This window comes from Strongylocentrotus purpuratus, unplaced genomic scaffold (genome assembly GCF_000002235.5).
Source record: "Strongylocentrotus purpuratus isolate Spur 01 unplaced genomic scaffold, Spur_5.0 spur5_contig_870, whole genome shotgun sequence".
Classification (NCBI taxonomy): domain Eukaryota; kingdom Metazoa; phylum Echinodermata; class Echinoidea; order Camarodonta; family Strongylocentrotidae; genus Strongylocentrotus; species Strongylocentrotus purpuratus.
The window spans coordinates 640,117-662,356 of record NW_022145580.1 but is presented as its reverse complement, the minus strand read 5'-3'; the positions used below and the strand labels follow the sequence as shown (position 1 = coordinate 662,356).

Genomic DNA, 22,240 nt, shown 5'->3' with positions numbered 1-22,240 from the left:
AAAATCAGGACGTCATTGAATATTCGCTGTACGACAGATTTTATGGTACATCACCATATAGGTATCAAAATATTAATCAAAGATTTAGAATGTTCCTAGAAATTACGAAATCATGACTTTGTGCGGTGCTCCCGACTGGAAAGATCGCACACTCTGCTGGCTACGAATCATAAAGCAATCGGGTACACTAATACTATTGTTAGACGCCATCCTTTCGGTTGCCGCTCGGACTTTCCTTCTGAACAAAAATAGTATGTCAGGTGCCTCGATCATGACCGTTCAAAATGGTGAAGATCATACATGTTCATACCAATGCATCAATAGCCCCAAACCATTTTTAACGTTCAGATCCCATTCTTCACGAATAATAAAAGCTCATTATTACGTGGTAGTAATCTTCGATAATTCACAGCATCAAAATGTTTCTCACGGTAGGCGATATACGGAGGTAATTTTGTCAAATCGGAAAGGCAGAATTTCATGAAGGCCTGTCTATCGACTCAATCACTGCAAATGTTAATCACTTTGTGGAGGTATAACGTCAGTGTATATCATGAAGATCTATAATCATGCATATTTTATTGTTAAGGTGATAGTTGCAGCGTCCGGCTGGTATAACTGTTTCGTGTTAACACTCGAGGACGTATATTATCACCTCAATGATTATTCCTTAATGACGTCAGAGATGCCATAACGACCCAAGAAGCGAAGCCATCACTATGACAACCAGGGATACCTGAGTCTTGGGAGGGGCTGTTCCTGATCCGTCATCTACTGTTGCCATGTAGACATCTACCTGTTCCACGTTGTAGACGTAGTTGGTGATTTGAACTGTACTCGTCCAGGTGATATAACCCTCCATGCTTACCTGGGGAGGGGAACAAAAATATTATTTTTATTATTATTATTTATTCGGCAAAAACAAAGAAAATCATTGAATACAAAACAAGAGTACGACGGCAGAAGGAAAATACTTGAGAAAAGAATGATGACTTCACCTACGCGGATGCTACGAGTTCACAAAAGTGTTCTCAGTTGATGATATTAATTTGTTATTCACACTTTGACACACATGCATTTTTTTAAAATTGTGTATACAAACAATCAAACTGATTATCATAAAATGTTAGAGGAGAAATTTAGATTGCCGTGTTTGTTTGTTCTCTAAGAGTCTGAAGAAACGATGAGTATGCACAATGAGTATGCACTTCATTCAAGTTCAAGTACGTGTATGTATAGTATTTACCTGTAATTCGTAGGAGCCAGGCAGTAGTAGTTTCCAATACTCTCCCTCCTTTGTGGTGCGGAAGGTTATATCACGACCAACTATCTTCACTTCAGCGCCCTCTAGGGCCGTACCTTGCTCATTACGAACGATACCTTTTACACCTATCGAAAAGATGGGAGACATTACAAAGCATCGTCAAAAGTACACTCAGAAATTAGAATATCTAAATCTTAAGATGACTGTAAAATTTAAGAGTAGGACTACAACAGAGACAGAGAAGAAGGGAGAGCATATGATAATCAGATAAATGAAAGATTAAAAGATAAATACAGACAGCGAAAGAGATAAACAGAAAAAAGAGGAGAGAGGAAATGGGAAATAGGGAGAGAGAGGAAACATAAACACAGGAAAAAATAAAGTGCAGTCCCAGAATCTGCATAAAATAGTACATCAAAATACTGCATGCAGTCCATTATTGAACTATGAAAGACTAGAGGAATGGCAAGGTGGTGCAGATATTAATAGATATGTCATTTAAGCTGAGTTCTGGAAGTGGACAGAAAGTAGAAGGAATGTAGAAAGATAACAGAGAGAATGTGAGAAGAGGCGAAGAGGATAACCGTAGAGATAAAGAAAGAGATTAAAACAGACAGACTGAGAGAGTCAAAAAGAAAAAAGGAAAATGAATGGGTTGTTGTTATTACCTCTATGAACCTGTTTGATGTATTCCATGAGAGCATCTCGGTTATCTTCCCAGTACTCTGGTAGCTCCTCAGGAGGAGGATACTTGCAACAACTGATCTCCAAGGTGATCTCCATACATCCAGCAAACAAGTAGTTATAGTCCTGCATCCCACCTGGTGATTTCAACAAAATGGTGGTAAATTATCTCTAAAACAATAATGCATTTCTTTATACTGTGCCAGGGTATATTGAATGGTCATGGTTGCTGCAATGGTTTGTGGGGATGATGATAATGATGGCGATGATGGTGATGATAACGATGATGTCACTGGGAGTGATAATGATGATAATTATGATAAAGATGGTGGTAGTGATGATGATGATGATGATGATGATGATGAGGATGATGATGATGATGATGATGATGAGGATGATGATGATGATGATAATGATGTTTATTATGATTGAGATGGGGATGGTAAGATGATGATGTATTGGGTGTGATGATAAAATGATAAGGATGACTGGGAGTCATAGTGATACCGAACACGATGATGATAATAATAATGTTGTTAATGAGGATAATAATGATGATGCTGGTGTTATTGTTAGTGCGGATGATGTTGATGAGAATGAAGATGAGGATGATGATGATAAGGATGATGATGATGATGATGATGGGCGCCTGTATGCGCCTATGTAGGGCGCGTAAAGGTAATACAACGTTTTGGGAAATTTTGAAACTATGGTGGATAGTGATTCTTTACAATTTATATATATATATATTTGGATGCCCCTGTGAATGTATTATAAGCACTAACAAATATAAGCCCCTAAAACACTTCTGCTTTCGAGAAAAATTGAGTATAAACATTTACCGGTGCTCCCGGTAAATTTTGATAAATTTAAAATAGCACCTACGGCCAACCTATGGTAGCTGCGACCATGAAAATCTCAGAATATGCAGTTGTGATATATAATTTAGCCAATCGGTCGATTCTAGTCAAGACACATTGTTTTATAGCTGAATTAATATCTTGACCTTGAGAGGAAGCTATACATAACTTTAGACTCGATTTCAACCGCGACAACGATCACTGAATATTGTAGTATCGCATATGCTTCCAATATGTTCATTTGAACCAATTTCATGACCCCATACCAAAACTTTGTATAACCTTTAAGGTGCTTGCTCTTCATGTCTCTCAAATTACACGTTCTTATAGTCGATGTGCCAAGTTGAGCTTTATTTTCCATCATTCTTTCTTGCATGTTTATTAATGCTTACTCTAATATTCTACTTACCAACTGCAATATACCATTCGGCGCCATTGGTTATACCATCCTCGAATCCTGTAAATTTCCCTTCACATTTAGTTTCATTGAGTATGTGCATCTTCCGATGGTTATACGAATATACGGTTGCTAGGTAACGGTAAATATCATCATCAGGACTGGGGCTGTATATCGATGTGTTGTCTTTCTTGATTTCTGTGAAAAAGGAAGAAAAATTATTTGACGCAGAACCATGAAATTTAAGACGCTGTTGATCTGTCTGTTTCAATATTCATCAAATTCAGATTACAGATTAAGGCAAGCAGAATTGGATTCCTTCTGTTTCTTTCTCTTCTTCAGTTAATGTATACGAAATGATTCAGAGTTTTAGATGATAACTTCTACATTGTAACATATTCTCTAAAAACGTTTTGTTTTAGATACCCAAGCTATCTATTTTTGTGCTTGTGAAAAATGTATCAGTTTTTCCTTTTCACAAAAAATGGCAACATTTCTATCAACGCTTTTTTTAAAAGACATGTTATTTCGTAAAACCTGTGGAGTTATCCCTCCTTTGAAGACCAGTAATAGGATTGTGTGTCACGTTGTGTACCTTCATAATCCCTTCCCAATAGTTTGATGACTTACCTGGGTCAATGTTATCGAAGGGGTAGTTAGCAACCAGTGCACCACCATGGAGGTTAGCTGACAATACAAACTGAATATCTGCCACCCAGTCCACGATAGCCTGGGTTTCCACTTGTGTCACGTATATGTTCTTCTCGAAGTAATCCGGAAAGTTCCGATTCAGATCGAAGCCGAGATCGTTCGTCCTACGCAGAGAGAAGGGGAATTCATTTTATAGATGGTTGCTATGGCAACAAAGCTAGGATTTATTCTGATGAGAACAGAAGGGTATTACATCGGAAAGCGGATAGGTTTAACAACAGTAATAATAACATAAATAATTATAGCGAAAACGTTGACGGTCGTAACAAGAGGCGTTTCTACAAGGGACAACATGTACACGTGCCCCCCCCCCCCAAAAAAAAAAGAAAATGTGGGGAAAAGAGGGGAGGGGGGATATGAAACGAAGCTGCTAGGAACCCCTCCACACCCTCCCTCCCTCTATTCAGTGGCCCTGATATTGATATTGCCCTGTGCGTTCGGCGCCCCCAACAAATACCCCCGCAAGTGCCCCCTCAATCACTTGTCCCACGCTACGCCTATTGGCATTATAATACCATTATATAAATGAAAATGTAAATCATCTTCTCAAAGGTATTAGTGAACAACTTGTGAAAGAAGAGAGAAGAGAGGAAGAAAGTGAGTTGTGATCTTTTCAGAAGACATGAGAGTTGAGATACACGTCCTTGCATTTCACAAAAAGAGGTATTGAATAAAAGTGAGATTCATTTACATGTAAGCGTATAGACAAAAATAATCGAGAAGACAGTCCGTATAATGTGTTACAAAGAAGTAAGAAGACTAAGATGAGATCGTAAAGCGGAACAACACATAACATTCTGGTGATTGAATGAGAGTGAGCAGGAATAAGTAGATAAGTCTCTCACCTTCCAGTAAAACTCCTGCAGTTTTCATTGACTCTGGCTTCTTCAAAGCCATCAGGATTCATAGAGACTAGAATATGAAGTCTGGTTGAGTCTAGGAACTGTGTTACTTCTATGTCCTGGCCATAGTTCAGTAGCATCCAGTCAGCGTAGTGTATCAACATTTCTCGCCCAATTACCTGTAAATATGGCCATATTATTAGTCTTTGGTATTTTAAGTTTAACGATAATAACTCGAAGTCATAAAGCTGTGAAGAGACATAAGAAGTGTAAAATATAATTCAGAATTACTTTAGATATTCATGACATAGGCCTATAATTACATGAATGATATCCTTTTCAGATTTCACAAAATGATAACATCAATGAACAACATTTTTGTGTTTAAAAATTATCTTACAGAAACATCACTAACCTATGACAAGTGAAATATAAATTATTTGCATAAATCTAAACAAATTGATAAACATTTAATAAATTTATCGTCTCATTGTTTTCTCACCTCATCTCCATGCATGTTGCCCACATACTTAGCTTCTGGTCTCCCTACTACGTGTTTGGTAGCGTCCATGCCAGCAATGGCGAGTACCCATAATTCTCGACCTGAAAATCAATCAATAATAGTGCAGATTATAGGTGATAGAAACGTTTTCAGTAGATCTGTTCTCGACCTGGGTATAGATGCAGACTGAGAAGGTCTAACTCTATAGTCTATACGGTAGGAGCATGCGTTTGTGAACTCGTGATCAGGACTACTATCCTAATAAATTACATTTACCACTAGGACAATTAATTGTAGGACAATTACCCCCGGATGACTACCCAGAGCACCTACTCATAGGACAGTGCCCCTAATGACAATACCCCATTCCCCGGACAAACAGTATACTACACTATCGCTCATATAGTTGGAATATCTTTTTTTTTACCCCAATTTATGGAATTATTTTGACAATTATTTATTCCTAATAGATCTAGAAAATAGGTTACATTCTCAGATTTTATTGAATAACAATTTGCCAGTGTTTGTTTTGCGTGACTGCTAAAGCATGTGTATGCTACTATGCTTATCAACTAGGGGACCTACGCCCTTAAGTAATAAATGACAGTAATGACGATTAATGCCCCACAAAAGGGCACTTATAATATAGCACATCGACACGGTTTTGGTCCTGGGGCCTCACAGTTACGAGGCCATTGCTTGGCCACTGAACCATGACTGTACGCGGCAGGGGCTACCCCCTACCCTAACTATAATGAGCGACAGTGTACAATGCCCAAGTTACCCTCAGTCAACTTCTTCTAAGATAACTGTATCAGGGGTAGATGTCAGGGGCGGTTTTTTTTTCTTGGGGATGCTATTGTTCTAGGGCTGGTTTTTTTTTCTTCAGATGAAGTTGTTCGGAGTGTTATGAGTATATTGGTCCTAGAATTTGGTGAAAATTTATAACAATTAAGATTGCATCATCTATGACTTACCCTTGACTGATTGCCCTATGGTATATAGATGTGTGAGATCAGGGTATGCCACCGTCAATGATCTTATCGCTAAGGTTAGGCTTGTATAGTCATGGTACTCGAAGTCGATCAGGCCTCCGATGACGGCCGTCGATGATCTCAGTGAGCTCAACAATGACAGGAGAGCAAGCCAGCAGGAGAGTGAATGCTTCATCATTATTTAGGATGTCTCGAGTGGATATCTAGGCCAGCTCGAACCTGTATGAGTGGAGGAGAACAAATTAAGCCTAAAGAATTAAATAATACATATAAAGGTGATCGGGCCTTCCATAAAATGAATAATATAAAATAAATAAATAAAAAGGTAATACGTAATACACAATAATTGATGGCTATACAGGTATTGATATGAATATCATGCAGATAAAACAGACATCAGCAGCTATCACCAACACATTTAGTTAAAGAGTAATTGAAAAATAAGGACACAATTACTCCTGAACTCCTAAACATAACCTTTTTTTTTATTTAAGGTAGGTTTTTTTTCCCCCGACAGATGCATTTTCTTACAGATTCCTTGCTTGATTTGATTACTATTATTCTGTATAGTTTAAATGCGATTGATAATCTTTTACACAGACCCACCCCTGCCTTTTAGGAGGAAACACACGCGAAAGCATTGATTCATGAACTCATTTTAACTTCCTAAATGTTGATGACAGTCGAACTTATGGCTGGCCTTTTCATTGCGGTGTTTTTGATAATGCACAAAATAACATATTCAATAGAGTCGTAATTATACACACGACTAGTCTCATAACCTCTATTTCTTCTAAGCTGTCATTGATCTGTATTTTGACGGCACAGATAAATCACTTTCAGACAATATTCATCCCTTACGTCGCAGCTGCTAATTATTGATCATCTCTTTTACTTCGGGCCAAATCAATTTCTGGAAAAAGATGGGTTGTCGCGTCTGCCATTTACTCTTTGAAGGGGAAACTTTCAGTACAAAACCAGAGCTGGCTTGGACAGGTGCCTGAGCTTTATAACTAAAACTATAGTCAACTGCCAAACTGATATTTATAGTTATTTAGCTAGAGTTTTCGATTCTGAATAGGGAAGTATGATCGTACTCAAGGTGAAAATGTGTTCTTTTTAATATTGTTGGTATATGTTATACTACTACTACTCGGCTACTACTACTGCTGCTGCTACTACTACTACTACTAATACTACTACTACTACCACTACTACTACTACTGCTACTACTAATCGGCTTCTACTACTACTAATACTGCTACTACTATTACTACTACTACTATACTCGGCTACTACTACTACTACTACTACTACTACTACTACTACTGGTAGTAGTATACTATTTCAAACTCTTCTATGATAAATGGTACACTATACTAGTAGTAGTAGTAGTAGTAGTAGTAGTAGTATTACTACTGCTACTGCTACTACTACTGCTAATACTACTATTACTACTACTACTACTACTACTACTACTACTACTACTACTACTACTACTACTACTACTAGTATACTATTTCAAACTCTTCTATGATATTTTAACACCGCGATTACATTTTTGTTTATGATAAAGCTTCCACATGTTAAATCTTCCACATGTTAAACTACACCACTCCCCTTGCATGTCTTTCAACAAAAGTTACCCCTTCACATGCATGCAAGTGTTGCTTATATCTGTCTTGTTTTACCTATATCAATCCAGCAAACATTACTACAGATATACAGCTATAAGCAATATTCGAGATTTCCATTTTTAATGACATGATTAGTTTCCTAGGTTACCACGCAGATTGGATTTATCTTCGGAATAAAAATCTACCTTTATTTGTTGTTATCACGAAACCAGTGGAACTTTCATGGATACAAATAAACTTATTTATATTTTTTTATCTGGAACAGTTAAAAGTACATGTAATTGTTGCTTTCGTTTCAATAATCTCTTCGAATCATTCCCAAATCTTTATCAAATCGCATATAGCACTTCATAGAAAATACAGAGCAAAATATTATAAGTTACATTTAAATATTATAGCTACCCCCCCCCCCCTTTGAAAGTTTATTACAGAAGCCAGTATGATGAGACATGTTAACATGTACTTAGCCTCGGTTTAGGTTGTTGTCCTACAACTGAAACTACTCGATTTGTAATTCAAAACTTGTGTTAAGTAAACAATGTTTAGTACTATATTAAACATGGCTCCGAATGGACGATCTATTCACCAGTTACATGTGTACTTTGGACATGTTCTAAGTCTGAGGGAAACGCCCCCTATACATTGTCAAAACTCTACAGGCCATTACATGTAAACAATGACTGTGTAAATTTAGAGAAGGAATCAGCTAATTTGATCAGATCGAACAATAAATGGTGCAACTGAGGGGAAAACCTCCAAAAAAAGTATTTGAAATTTTATTTTTGGATATTTGTTCCCTCTTGCTAGGTTTCATCAGTATGCATGAATCAAAATATTATGAAGGCGAATATCTTATCCCGCTATCTCCATTCCTTTATTTCTGATCTACTTCCAGCCAATGTATGCACAAATAGTTTGTAGCAGCTTTTTGTGTGCAATATAAATAAGAAAAAGTAGTACGTGCTAGCAATTATTCAATTGCACGCTTTACAAACATCAATAATATATTTCATGAAGCTCTCTGTCCCATTCCCACCCCACACGCTTACCCTCTCTGTCTCATGTATATCAAACAAAGCATTTAATACAAAATTACGTGAAGATTTTTTATATCAAAACTCAATGCCGTTGATAGTGTATTTAAGTCGATGGTGTAGCATGGGTTAAGCCAATATCATTGGGGGGGGGGGGGGCACCCGTCTTACTTTAGCTAAATAAAAGGTTAGAGAACAAGCTAGGCCATATTTACCGGCTACTGTTATGAAGATAATATCTCAATGATGATATTTTTCAGATTAAACACTTACGAGTACGCTGCAAAACTCTAGCCTCAACAATTGATAAAATATTCCTGGCAAGAGAATGATCATGAAAACTACAGAAATTATTTCTTCATACAGTTGTTCTTTCTTTCTGATTACTATAGAGTCTCCACTTTTCAATCCTGCCTTGATGTACGTCAATTCAAAGAATGATATCCAACCCACTCGTACTGAATAAATCACATCGGAGGTCCTTATGACAGTAGGGTGAATGTATCATGAATCAAGCGATGGACACTTCAAAACAATATAGCAACGACCATAGTAACGTCTCCGCGAATCAAGAAAATCCCACGCACGATGTGCAAAGAATGTTTACCAGAAAATGTAAGAACTTACAATAACAGCAACGATTCAGGGCGTTTAAAACGATGTTCATCACTTCGGCCAGCTTGTTGCCGCAATTCCGATTAATTTCTACCGTGAAGAGGCTTGTATGGTAGACAGGATCAAGCAATGTACCAAACGGATGTTTGGTACAAGCAATGTTTCAAAGATCAGTTTGGTACCAGCAAAACAAAGAATGTAACGTTGTAACTTGGACTTTATTCCGCAGTCAACCGTACCGTTTAATAATGAACGAGAAAATAATTACAAAATCCAAAGGGCGCACTTAAATGTAGATCAAGTGCATCAGTAATTGACTATCTTCTCCTGTCCGGGGCATCCGTCCCTTTGCGAATCTGCACATCTTTTACAACTGAGAAGGGAAAAGTGACTGGATCTGCCACCCCCCCCCCCCTTTTCATTCATCCCTGGAGTGACTCTCAATATTGATATAGCAAACAGCATTACCCTGTTCAGAAATCCAATAACCTACCTATTGTTGTGGAGAAATCCCTTTTCATGAAGTTAACGGCCCCATTTCAAGCGGAGCACACAAGAGACAAACGACTCTCAAGGAGTCGATTTGAGGTTCATAAAATAATTCCTACCTCGGAAAGTGACGTGCTTCATATCTCCTTCAAAAATAAAGAAAACTTGAACTATATTATTCTCTGTTTGCCTATACAGTCATGTATATTTTTTTATAAAATATTGATTTTTTTAAAAATACATACAAGTAAGTTTTATCATTTTAATTTGCTGTATTATTTTATTACGAAATGCATGTCAGAATATCAGAGATACATGTTTTAATGAAGTGTTTTTATGTTCTTTAATCATCATTGGTTTCTTCATGCTATCTATGATTTTTTTTTCAGGGCTAACTATGTCGTGTTTTACATTGTAGACATACTAGATTAACTATTAGAGCTTCATTTCGAACCACATTTCTCCTTTAAACCGATGGGTCAGAAAGGATTGTACTAGGTTAATCAATACTACTTGTCTCACACAGTGGGTGGTATACTTGTGTAAAGTGTAAAGAGCGGAAATACAAGAAAATAATGCAAACAAAACAGTTACTTTGTAAGCTCTTAAAATCAATAAAGCAATTAGGAATTAGGAACCACGTTTTGTAATGCAATTGAGCCAACAGAAACTATAATGGTTGATGATTAGGTTCTAAGACATGTCCATGGTTTTCCTGAAGATGCAGTGCTCAGGTCTAATTACCATGATTTATCACAGGACGCCAAGTTTTAGCATTTCCTTTTCCCCCTTGATAGGCATGACTTGTGTAGAAAAAGAAATTGTCTTTGCATGTTCACTACGCATCCCAGGGATTGTCTATGCGGTTTCCTCATCCCCCATCCTTTCTGGCAATCATGTGTCTGCTTCTGCATCTACTACACTGGGAGAGAAGAGGTACAGTGACATGTCTTGCTTATCGTAGAGTACAGTGCCTCACCGGGGATTCGAACCAAGATAGGTACTGTTGATCTGTCGTCATGATGGTTCTATCCTAATGCTCCGATAGCATATCCACTATAGCCGATTCAGCAATCAATATTTATCAAACCTTCATCGATTGTCGTATCCTTCCTAATTCTTCTTTTAAGAGGTTCTTACAAGACGTCATTTTGATCAACAGATCAACATGCGGGAATTATGAATCAAAACCACGATACCCTATCCTCATGTTTCGTTAATTGTTTGTTCAGGTAAATGATTACATTCTGTAATACATCTGATTCTTGAATTATGTTCAATCAAGAAGTGTTTCAAAGGGCTCGCCTAGTATCTCCTTGGTTCAATCAGTATGTATCACTGAATCAAGTAACATAATACTTATGGCATTGATCCGTTATGGTAGACCATTTTGAAGGTTCAATGGCTGATGGGTTAGGAGGAATAACTACATGTCTAGTTACTCAAGGGCGTCGAGGGCAAACACATTTAAGTGGGGGGTTATTATACAAGTTTTATAGTCAAGTTCACCAAGAGAAAAGCCAACATGAATAAGGAACTCAAAACAAAATAAAAACAAAAATTAGTATTAGGTTGTCAGATCTTTCTGAATTGGCCAACTTGGTTAAAGTAGTTCTGAATATTATTTTCCCGTAAATTTGAATCTAGAGAATGCTGACGACCCCTCCCCCCCCCCCTAAAAAAAAAAAAAAAAAAAAAAAAAAAAAATCATCGCTCCAGAGAAACCCCCTCAATTTCCTGAGACCTTGCTCCAAATAACAAAAATTCAGACATTCTCTTCCTGAGTCTTTTCCTTTCATAAAACAACAAATGTCGTCTAAATGTGTACTTTTCTCCAGGGATCTCCAATAAAATAGTCGTGAATGAAAGTACCACCTTACCTCACCCTAGAGGAAATTAGTTTCCACGTGTTGGTGTTGTCATTGACCTTTGTGCAAGGGAGCTCGGTCGCTGGCAGGTGAGGCTGAAATAGACAGTTCAATATACGGCTAAAATGACGCATTCTCACGAACAGGTACATTAGGGAGTATGGTGGAGTTGAGATATTGGTTACGGGACGGAAAGTCACATTTGATGGTTGATAAATAAATTCTGACATTTTGGGCAAACCACGTAAGAGTGAAACGGGTCTTAAGAGAATGCAAATGTATGGATTGCTTTAGATGATTCTGAAGCAACCGCTCCAGGACAACTACCCCGGATATCTATTTCCGGACAGCCACTCCTAACATTGAACACATCCAGGGCAAATACTCCTAGACATCTTTATTGAGGGCAAAAACCTCAACACTACCCTAAATGAACTTAGGGGTAATTTTAAAACCCTAATTATTGTACTTCATATAAAATCTTGTTCGGTTTACATAGGCTGAATAGTTATTGTAATATGTCATTGTATCAAATGGCGATGGATAAGGCTGTTGAAAGTTGATTTTTCGAAAGTCTTTGCAATCCTCCTTGGACACCATATACCGGACAACAACACATCTAGGATAATTATCCCCTAATACATACCCCTTACTAAGTACCCTGAGTGGTAGTCAGCTGGCCCTTTGGTTTTAAAACGAAGCAGATCCCGGATTCGAATCCAAGTCGGTATGCGAGTATTCGATAGGGCCCTTCGATAGGGCACGTAAAAACACCCCCCTTTCAATGTCCCCCCTATTGATTACCACTATGGTTTGTATACTTGCCTTTCAAACTCTATCTCTCTCTCTCTCTCTCTCTCTCTCTCTCTTCGTTCTCTCTTTGATTCATCTATTCAGTCAACCCAGAACACGCTTTCTAAGCATCCAACTTACTAGAATTCTTAAATAAACCAAAATATCCTGATCGCCTTATAATATGCCACACGGTAAGTCCTCTGCTAACTAAGCTCTATAGATATACATGGGAACCTATCCCTGCGGATCTACTTTAAAGCCAGTCTATTCATGTTAACACCTTCATAATTAGACACAACCTTGTTAAGCATTTAAATAACTCCTCCCATCCCAGTGAATTTTCAAAACAATTTCCCAATGCTTCTTTTGTGTACGTACTAAGAAAAACATCTATTCAAGACATCAGAATAAGCCCGATCAATAAGACAGTGTAAAAGAAATGAGATAAACCAAGTGGAAAATGTTTGTTCACAAAAAACTAATACATGGCTCGTGACAATTATTATTCGTTGACTACATGGCATCAAAGAAACGCAATTAAACAAGGATTACACACACGGTAATCTCAATGAAATCCACAGGGTATTTTAGCAAAAAAGACAGGAATAAAAGAATGCGTGAGTTTGAGGCGAAACAGTTTTTCTTAAACAAACACCAATTGATTTCTTCTCCATACAATGGTATAGATCGGGTTATGCAATACCAGAACAGGTAAAGGTGTGATACGAACCTTTACAAACGATAGAGGTTTACAATCTTCTGAAAAAACATGTCTTTAATTGCAACCTCATATGAATTGCAAAGTATTGGTAAAGTTCACAGAGGTCACCCACTTCTATACTATAGATACCCATATTATGAAAGTATAAGGCACGTATATACTGTACCCCCTAGAAATATTATTTTCTTAAAACGTAAGCTTCCATTTTCGAGATATCCTAAACTTTTCGCTGTTGTAAGATGTGCAATGAAAGTTTATATGATTTGATGGACAGATTAAGAGATTTAGAAGCAAATGAGTCGGCAAAGAGGATGACTAACCGGGTAAATAAAAAATAAAAAATATAATTCAATGAATAATTACTGAAAATGTACGACGCAACGAATTACGTATTAATGAATCAATGAACACATCAAAATAATGATCAATGGATAAAACGACGAATTAAGAAATTGAATAATCAAAGATATTGTAAAATTCGCTAGATAATGTCGCTATACTATGAACTATTTATATTTAAAGTGATAATGGCTGAGTAAAACTGATCTACTCAAAGAGAGACTGTAGCTTTAAGAAGTTAGTAGGGCTCCTGGTCACACGCGATTTAAGTAAGAAACCTAAAGGCAACATCTTTTTGAATGTCGTCTGATACTCAACTAAAATAACCTCCGGTCAGCCCGCCAAAATCTCGGTTAATGCCAAGTATACACATGCTAACACATTAAATCATACGTCACTTTAGTCTATTCACTTAACATTCAGACATTTTTTCCTTCTTCTTTAAAAGCATGTTCTTTCTCAACAAGCATTTATCTTTACACAATCTTACACAAATATTGTATATTATTTGACAGATTGAATGAAACTTTGTGTAGATTTTCAATAGAGGAATACCATAAATCATTTACTTCCTTGTAACACATCGGACTGATAATCTTTCTGATTGATATCAAATGCCAGCATTGTAACATCGAAAGGTTTATGTATTATATATAACGACTTTTGGAAGAAAAGTACTTAAGGAATTTAAATGGTTGCATGCAAAATGGAGCAGTGATATATAAACAATAAAACGTAATATACGGTATGTAGTGTATATTTTATAAAGTCAAACTAGCCCCTCTTGGCAATTACAAAACAGACTAGTGGCATAGACTACGAGATAAGTGTGTCGCGACACCAAGGGAGACTGTCCAAACGGACTTGTTTAAGTGATTTCATGTGTTCTGAATTATTACTATTCTATTGTCAAGAGTCTGAATGAGAATAGAGAATAAGAGCCCTCGGTCCGTTTTCTTTTCTTACAAAAATATTGGTCCAGTCTTTCATCGAAATAATCACTTTTCAATTTCTTGATTTGGAGGGTTATTAGGGAGGGTCTTTTGACTCCGGGACGCCAGGAGTAATCTTTCGTGCTTCCCACAAGTTGTTTTTATTCGTTTCACAAAACTTATGTCCATGTTAACAGAGTTCACCCCGGTCATTCGAGTACAAGCACGATTATGAAAGAAAGATTATGAAGAAAATAATGAAGAAGAAAGAAATGATAGAAACGAAATTGTCTGAATTTCAAGAAATTATGTTCACATCATTTAAAGGGATAGTTGAGTTCTGTTGCAGAGGGCGCTACACAATTTTTTTTTGTGAGATACTGAAAAACTGAGTGTCAAATTTGAAAGAACATAATATTCAAATGACAAAATCATCTTTGTTTGATCAAAATCGGTTTAGAGACGGCTGAAACATAATGATTTTTATTATTTGTGTACCACTACAAATTTTAGATATTTTGAAAAATTTGAAAAAACCGTTGAAAAACACGAAATAACGCCTTTTTACGTCGTATTTCAGCCAATGTCGATGTTGGCGTTTTTGTTGGCATTTTCGTGTTGCTTATATTACCCACAATTAGCTGGCTCATGTATTGTTATTTCTAATTAAATAATTAATTAACGGTCACCATGTTTTGGGAAAGTGGAGCTGGATTGGTATGATCGTATTGGCTAATTTCACACATTTTGGGGTCTAAAATTACCTTCATAGCAATTTTAGGTTCTAAAACGGCACTATAAATGTCTTAAAATAAGAATAAGAGCAATAACCATGCACTTTGAAGGCATTTGCGGTCTGAAAACAGAACTCAACTATCCCTTTAAGAAGAAGATTACAAAATGATAAAGTATTTTTATATCTTGGTACCCCATCTACTTTGACACAGACTCTAATCATGTACACCATGAGAGATGATTAACGAGGTATGTCAAATAATTGGCGCTCATGGTCACGATGGGTTTACTAAATCATTGATGAAACTAACGAAAGAAATGTTACCCTGTGTATGCCATTACAAGCACTAATGTGGCTGATTGCCCCACCCTCCCCATCCATTAACAAAATTATTTTTAAAAAAAATTAAAAAAATCATTTAAAAAAATCAACAAATTAAAAAAAATAAAAAAAAATCAGATATTTTAACGAACTTCCACGTTATGGGATGAAGGGAAAGAATGTTATCTAAAGACGATCACATGATCTCTCCCACATGCCTTAGGAGTAACCATGGTCAACGTGCCAAAATGTTCCAATTTTAAAATATTGTTTAAATGGTGTCCACTGTCATGATACATGAAAAAAGAAAAAATGTGTTGTGAGTCTACGAACAAATTCCACAATAATCTAGACCATTGCTACAAGCTGTAACAATCAAAACCAATGAAAATACCATTATTTTATTAAAAAAAGACTCGCTCCTCGCGAATATAGGGATAGGAAAAGAACTGTGCTTCAATATATTATAACCATACGACAAGTGACGTTAATAGAAGAAGTTCGGAGTCGACCCCCTAAATACTTGATCTCTTTTTATCATTGTACAAAAAACGGGCTGGATAAACGCTCCTGGTGGTCGGGTTCATTTTAAAAATCTGAAAACAGATTTTGTTTGAAGGATTATTGGACCGGCGTCAGTCAAATCTTGGAGACTTTCTCTCTTCGGTGGAACAATCGCAGAAATGAATCGGAAAGATTTGTCGAATTATTTTCCGCATTCTTGTCTTTTGTTGGTGATGTTGTTTTTGTGTGTTGGAAAAACACCTCGAGTTATACCCGAGAGATGAAAAAGAATAATATGAAATTAATCAGAACAATGAGAGTAGAATAGAGGGAGAAAACGTATAGTTAGAAGACTGAGAATGGTAAGAAATGGAGAAGTGGAAACAGAGGAGGAAGGAGAGACGAGATGGGGAGTAAGGAAGGGGAAAGGGGCAGGGGGCAGAGATGGGGAACGAGTGGTGGGAGGGAGTGTTAATATGAAAGAGAGGAGTGAAAGGTTTATAGAGAACAAACGAAATAAAGAGAGGGTTGTGCGATGAATGAAATCAAGATCTGACGGTATTTAACTTGTTTGATGAGGAAAAGGAATGAGATAAATAACAGGAAGACGACGTCATCAATTTCTTTGACAGATCTATATACATTTCACGAATCATCAAAACCCTCATTATTAGATTTTGACATAAATTTGTTATCAATTTCAAGCTCATTATTCAATAGCGTTTTAGCATTAAAATATGGCACCAGTATGGCGTGCATGGCACATTTAAGATGTGGCAGCAAAAGTTTAATGAGTAAATGGTAAACTGTATATCACACCCACCAACTAGCGTACTGCCTTCCCACACTGCACCGTAATGTCACATTATCGAGGTGTGATCCCTTCCCACATGACCTTCTTACTGTTCTTACTGTGAAGAGAGATATATCAATCATACATCTACTACCACAATCATCTATACAGTCTTCACTATTTACTCGTATTATGTTTGCCGCTGTTCATAGCTAAGTGCACTTAAATCGATTAAGTGATTACAATTGATTCGGTTAGTTCCCACGTGCTTCATGGACATGATATATAACATTGATAATTGTAATTGAATTAGAACTAGAATATGCTGACCACAGCAATGGGCTTGACCGCAAAGCGATTGTTGGTAATTGCTCTTTTGAATTCATCTGCACAAACGATCAAATGTCATCGAAGTAATCATTACGCCTGCATCAATCCTATACTTTCTGTCAACCTTGCGAATATTCAGTACATCCCACATAAATATTATACAATGATTCTAACGAAATGCATCTCTATCTTTGCAATAAAAGAGTACAACTTACAACATATTGAAGGGTTTCAATGAAATGGTTACTCAAAGAATGATAAGATAAGCAAGAACAATAAAGTAAGTATACAAAAGATGATCCTGATTGTGAGGATGATATTGAGGCTGATGAAGTAAAAGAAAAAGAAGAAGAAGAATGAGTGAAGAAGAGGAACAAAAATTGACTGTTGATGAAAATAATACTTGCATCTTACACAATGATCCTAATTTTGGGGTGTTTTCACCAAGCTGTTGTCTTCTCCGTAGCTGCTTCCCCTTAAAATCTCACATTGAACTTCAAATTCAAAGTTTGCGATTAAGACCACTCTACTCGCCCATTCAATCCACTTATAACGAGGTATACAGATGAAAGTCGTTTTGAGGTCGGGTGGAAAATCGTTTACCGTTCACATTTGTTGTGAATCAGTAATTTGTTTTATCCTTGTACGTCTATATCCAATAACTATGACATCACTCATGTCACAAAGAACTTAAACAAAACTCTGCGTCATGCTCAAATAGAGATGCTTCCCAAATACAGATACGAGATGCCGGAAACAGGTGAGAAAATTACTAGAGATTCATGTATAAGTATCACTATCATTAAAATCATCAAAGACTGCACCAATACTGAATAATATTCATCCACTTTGGTAAATTACGGGTACAGGTGTCCCTACGGAATCCCCCCTCCCTCCTAAAATATCAGCGAATATATAGAAAGAGGTAGAAGTTAGGGGTGGAACAGATGCGTCTTTGTTATTGGGAGGGGCACTAGGCATACTAAGTGGACGAAATGCAAGAGAACAAAGCGACTTAGCGGGGGAGGATAGAAGAGGGATATAACTCATCTTCCAATTTTCTGTCTTCCTCCCCTCTCCTCAATAGATGGCCGAAAGGGGGGGGGGGAGACTTGTCTGATAACATTATCATTACACGTTGGAAGTCAAATTGTGTCAATGTTTGGTGCTGGTATTCTAGTCCTCCGATTGTTACTCAAATCTCACCCTAATTGATACTTGATCTTATCTCATCAGGGATATCAGTAACAGATAACATTTGAGAAGTTTTAAAGCACCATTTAATCATTTGATAAAATAATCATTACTATCCGTGACATAAGCCTATAATATACAGTAATTCGAACTCACCACAACTTATACCAGTTATTCACGTATAGACCTTCTCGAGTTCATGTCAAGAGGTACAACAGAATAGTTTGGTTTAATAACGACATCATGCAAGCAGCAGTCCAGATAAACTCAAGCTATTTTCATTAATAAGTGTTGGATATTCAACGGCTGTGTACAAACAGTAAAGCACAACTTACGGATTTATTAATAAAAAGGGAGAAAGTAATAGTTTTAACAAATATTGATACTCGCAAAAATGAAAATAAAGCTAAACCTCGTGATCCGAAAACTAGTTTTTCTTTGATGAGAGTATTGGTTGGAGATGTGGTGGAAAAGGAATCGATTTGTTTTTCCTGTGTTGTAAGTTTACAAGGGCTTGTGTGTCAATGAAATTGTAAACTAAGATAAAGTTAAATCAGCCGTTAGATTAGTTAGGCGTTAACAAAATCTTGAAATTAGACTTTGGAATGAAATCCAGATAACTTGAAAATTAACTTGGACGTTTTACAACTTGTTGTGTGAGTTCTGTAAACACTTTGAAAGAAGATAAGATAAGGTCTGTGACCATAACGTTTATTTTGGGAGGGGGCGGTGGTATTATGGAATTGAATAAACCCCTCGTCTCTCAAAGTTGTCTACAACTAAAGTTTACAAACTGGAATAATAGGCCTATACATGTTTGATATAGCATGGGCTCATATTGTAAGCACACGGATAAAGGACAAGCACGTTAAATAAAAGAAGAAATGACAAAAGAAAGAGATTGAAACAAAATAAACAGAAAAGAACATGTAATGTATAGATAGACAGAATATGCACATACAATTGGTATCAGTTTATTATCATAAATGTCTAGTCGTAGTACAATGCAATATCTTACACAACGAGTAAACGGGTAACCATGGTTACTGTATAAAAAAGTACTGACTTTTGGGATGACTTATTTCGTAATTATGATGGGAGAGGAATTACAATTAACCTAAAAAAGAAAAAGCAATCAGGGAGATGAGAATTTAAAATCTCATCTCCCTGCAGCAATATAGTTCTCAAAATATCTGCATTATAGAAAGATGGAAATAAACTCCATATCACGTTGTACACTAATACATGAATGAATTCATGAGGCAGTACATTGTCGCCTGGGAAGGCGGTTCCATAATGACTGTCACATGTCTTTATTAATGTCTTTTCAATAATGACTTTTGTTATATTTTGAGAACACAGTCGTCTGGGCTAGCATGACTATAGCTTAGTCCACATCCTGTGTATTACCAAGAAATTCAGTACACATTAGGAAATCATAGTCGATTTTACTGCCCTCTTTTCCTGTTTCTCCCGTTTGTATTTGATAAATGATGAATATATCCCACTATACAAGACTGTCGGTAATGAGGTCTATATGGGCCGACATGGCAACATATTATGATTGAGAGATATATATTTTATATACGATAAAGACTTACAAAATAAGCAATATAACATTGAAGAAAAAAAAATGTGTATCTGTTTTTATGCCGTTGATTCTTATAAGCCCCACATCATGAAAAATCTACCAAGCTATTACTTCATGTTAACATTATCATTGGTAGTTATAATAAAATCAATCTATACATTGTGTATAAATTATGTTTGCTGCATTGTGACAAGAAAGCTATGAAATCATTGACATTAATATACACGATACAGTATATTTGGAATCGGCGAAAATAATTTTAGACGAACTGCTTCTTCTGAAGTGCTCGGGAAAATTAAGCGTTGCAAGAGAAACTTTCTCGGTGCAAAACATCAACCAACCAATATGATCTACCACAAGTTTCATTTGTTTGACAAATTTAGTTTGTGAATGTTTTGTACTATATGGCAATGTTTTGAAAGGATTAGATTTCTCGGGTAATACGGGTATAGAATTAGGAAATACATTCTGATACTTGGCAATGAGATCATGAATTGAACTTGTGTTTTCCCCATTCGAAAACGACAACAACAACAAAAGTACCGTGTTCTATACTGCGATAAGTTAGCTATAAATGCAGTTGTGTCTTTATACGAGTCCATATCAATTCAACGTGTGAAGTAAAAGTAAATTTTGTCATATACACACGAATAGAATTTATATATGTTACAGTAAACCTGTTATAGTGTAAGTGTAAATGTATATCATTGCATGGTGGTTGAAACGTTTTGCACTAACTGTCTTATTGATAGTCATTAGTCTGAAGGTGGGCGGATTAAGTAATTGAATTTGAATATCCCACTACTACCGAGGAAATAGATTAGAAGGTGCAAGTTTTCAGTAGTAGAGAATGACCCGGCTTGCATGAACGATGTAGGAAATAAACTGAATCACCAAACACATTAAAGGAAACACCTGTAAAGTCTGAAAAGTGCAAGGCCCATATCAAATAATGATTGAAGAAAGCGCGTGTTACCGTCTCAAATTGTTTTTCATCTATTAAAACAAAAATCATGTTTGCAGTGGGTGATATCGGATCAAAGGGCGATGGGAGTAATTAATTACATTCTAATCCTTCACGGTTAGAAACTTATTGACCTGCCTCTGATAAATGATTATTGACATCGATTCAAAATAAACAGAACTATTGAAACAAAGTTTAATATACATTTGTCACACCCGATGCAAATAAAAATGCAAATACAAACTCTATGTAATGTTCTCATCAGTGCATGTTGACACGATTTTAGCATTGTAGACTAAAAGAAATTAGTACAAAGATAGGCGTATAAAGTGCAGTATAATGAATACAATGACATCAAATGGAGGTATGAGACATGGTATAGCAGATCATTTTTAAAGTCACTTATCCGCTCCCCTTTCTAACAATTTTCTTTCCTTTCCTTTCCTCTTTCTTTCTCGTGCGTTCTTATTCTCACTTTCCTCTCTTTCAGCTTCTGACTTATTTCTTATAAAAAAAGACTTTCCCAATTCTCACCTCAAATAAATATTAGTGATCGAGACAATGACAGTAAAAATATATATATATATATTAAGTCAAAGTTTTAGACAGGAGCGAAAAATGTTCATAATTGTCTTATTCCTAATGTCCCTTGAATTTTCTTTAATATTTGTTTTTGTATCACATCTGCATTCTACTCAATTTACCAAGATACAGCAATTAATATCTCTAACATGGATTTGATGTGGAATTAAAAAACCTCTCTTGCTATTGCACTTCACTCCAAGATCAACAAAAGTATCAAATTACTATAATTTCTATCGATCCCTATCATTCTCAGTGCTCACTATCATCTTCTCTGCTTAATCATGACTACATGCCTCATAAGATCATCACCGACTCATCTTTGTAGCAGGTTGCAATATAAATCTACTATATACTCACACGCAAAAGAAGTATACAGCAACAATACGCATCAGAAATATGAATCCAATTATAATATGTAAATCCCAGATGCTCCCAAGCCAGTGAAGAAGAATTACATCCCGTATCATTAATTCAGTCTAATGACTGTGAGATATAATACACCCTGCTCCTGAGTACACCAAACGAGATCTTCGTCTC

At 36.4% G+C, this 22,240-nt stretch overlaps 1 protein-coding gene across 1 annotated transcript; it reads right to left on the bottom strand.

Moving 5' to 3' along the window:
* Positions 1 to 169: 169 nt before the first annotated feature.
* Positions 170 to 22,221, bottom strand: LOC105438690 (carboxypeptidase D-like). Its single transcript, XM_030976480.1, has 9 exons — positions 22,061 to 22,221; positions 6,238 to 6,474; positions 5,261 to 5,361; positions 4,762 to 4,937; positions 3,836 to 4,020; positions 3,218 to 3,403; positions 1,933 to 2,085; positions 1,247 to 1,389; positions 170 to 868 (listed from the first exon to the last, which is right to left on the bottom strand). The coding sequence occupies exons 2-9, from the start codon at positions 6,431 to 6,433 to the stop codon at positions 680 to 682; spliced, it is 1,329 nt and encodes a 442-aa protein (XP_030832340.1). The 5' UTR covers positions 6,434 to 6,474; positions 22,061 to 22,221; the 3' UTR covers positions 170 to 679.
* Positions 22,222 to 22,240: the final 19 nt, after the last annotated feature.

Bases quoted from the DNA above. Each gene is read 5' to 3' on its own strand.
- LOC105438690 (XM_030976480.1), bottom strand. From the start codon at position 6,433: ATGATGAAGCATTCACTCTCCTGCTGGCTTGCTCTCCTGTCATTGTTG. The intron at 4,021-4,761 runs GTGAGAGACTTA...CTCTCTGCGTAG, and splicing joins TGCAGGAGTTTTACTGGAAG to GACGAACGATCTCGGCTTCG. The intron at 3,404-3,835 runs GTAAGTCATCAA...CCTTTTTCACAG, and splicing joins CTTCGATAACATTGACCCAG to AAATCAAGAAAGACAACACA.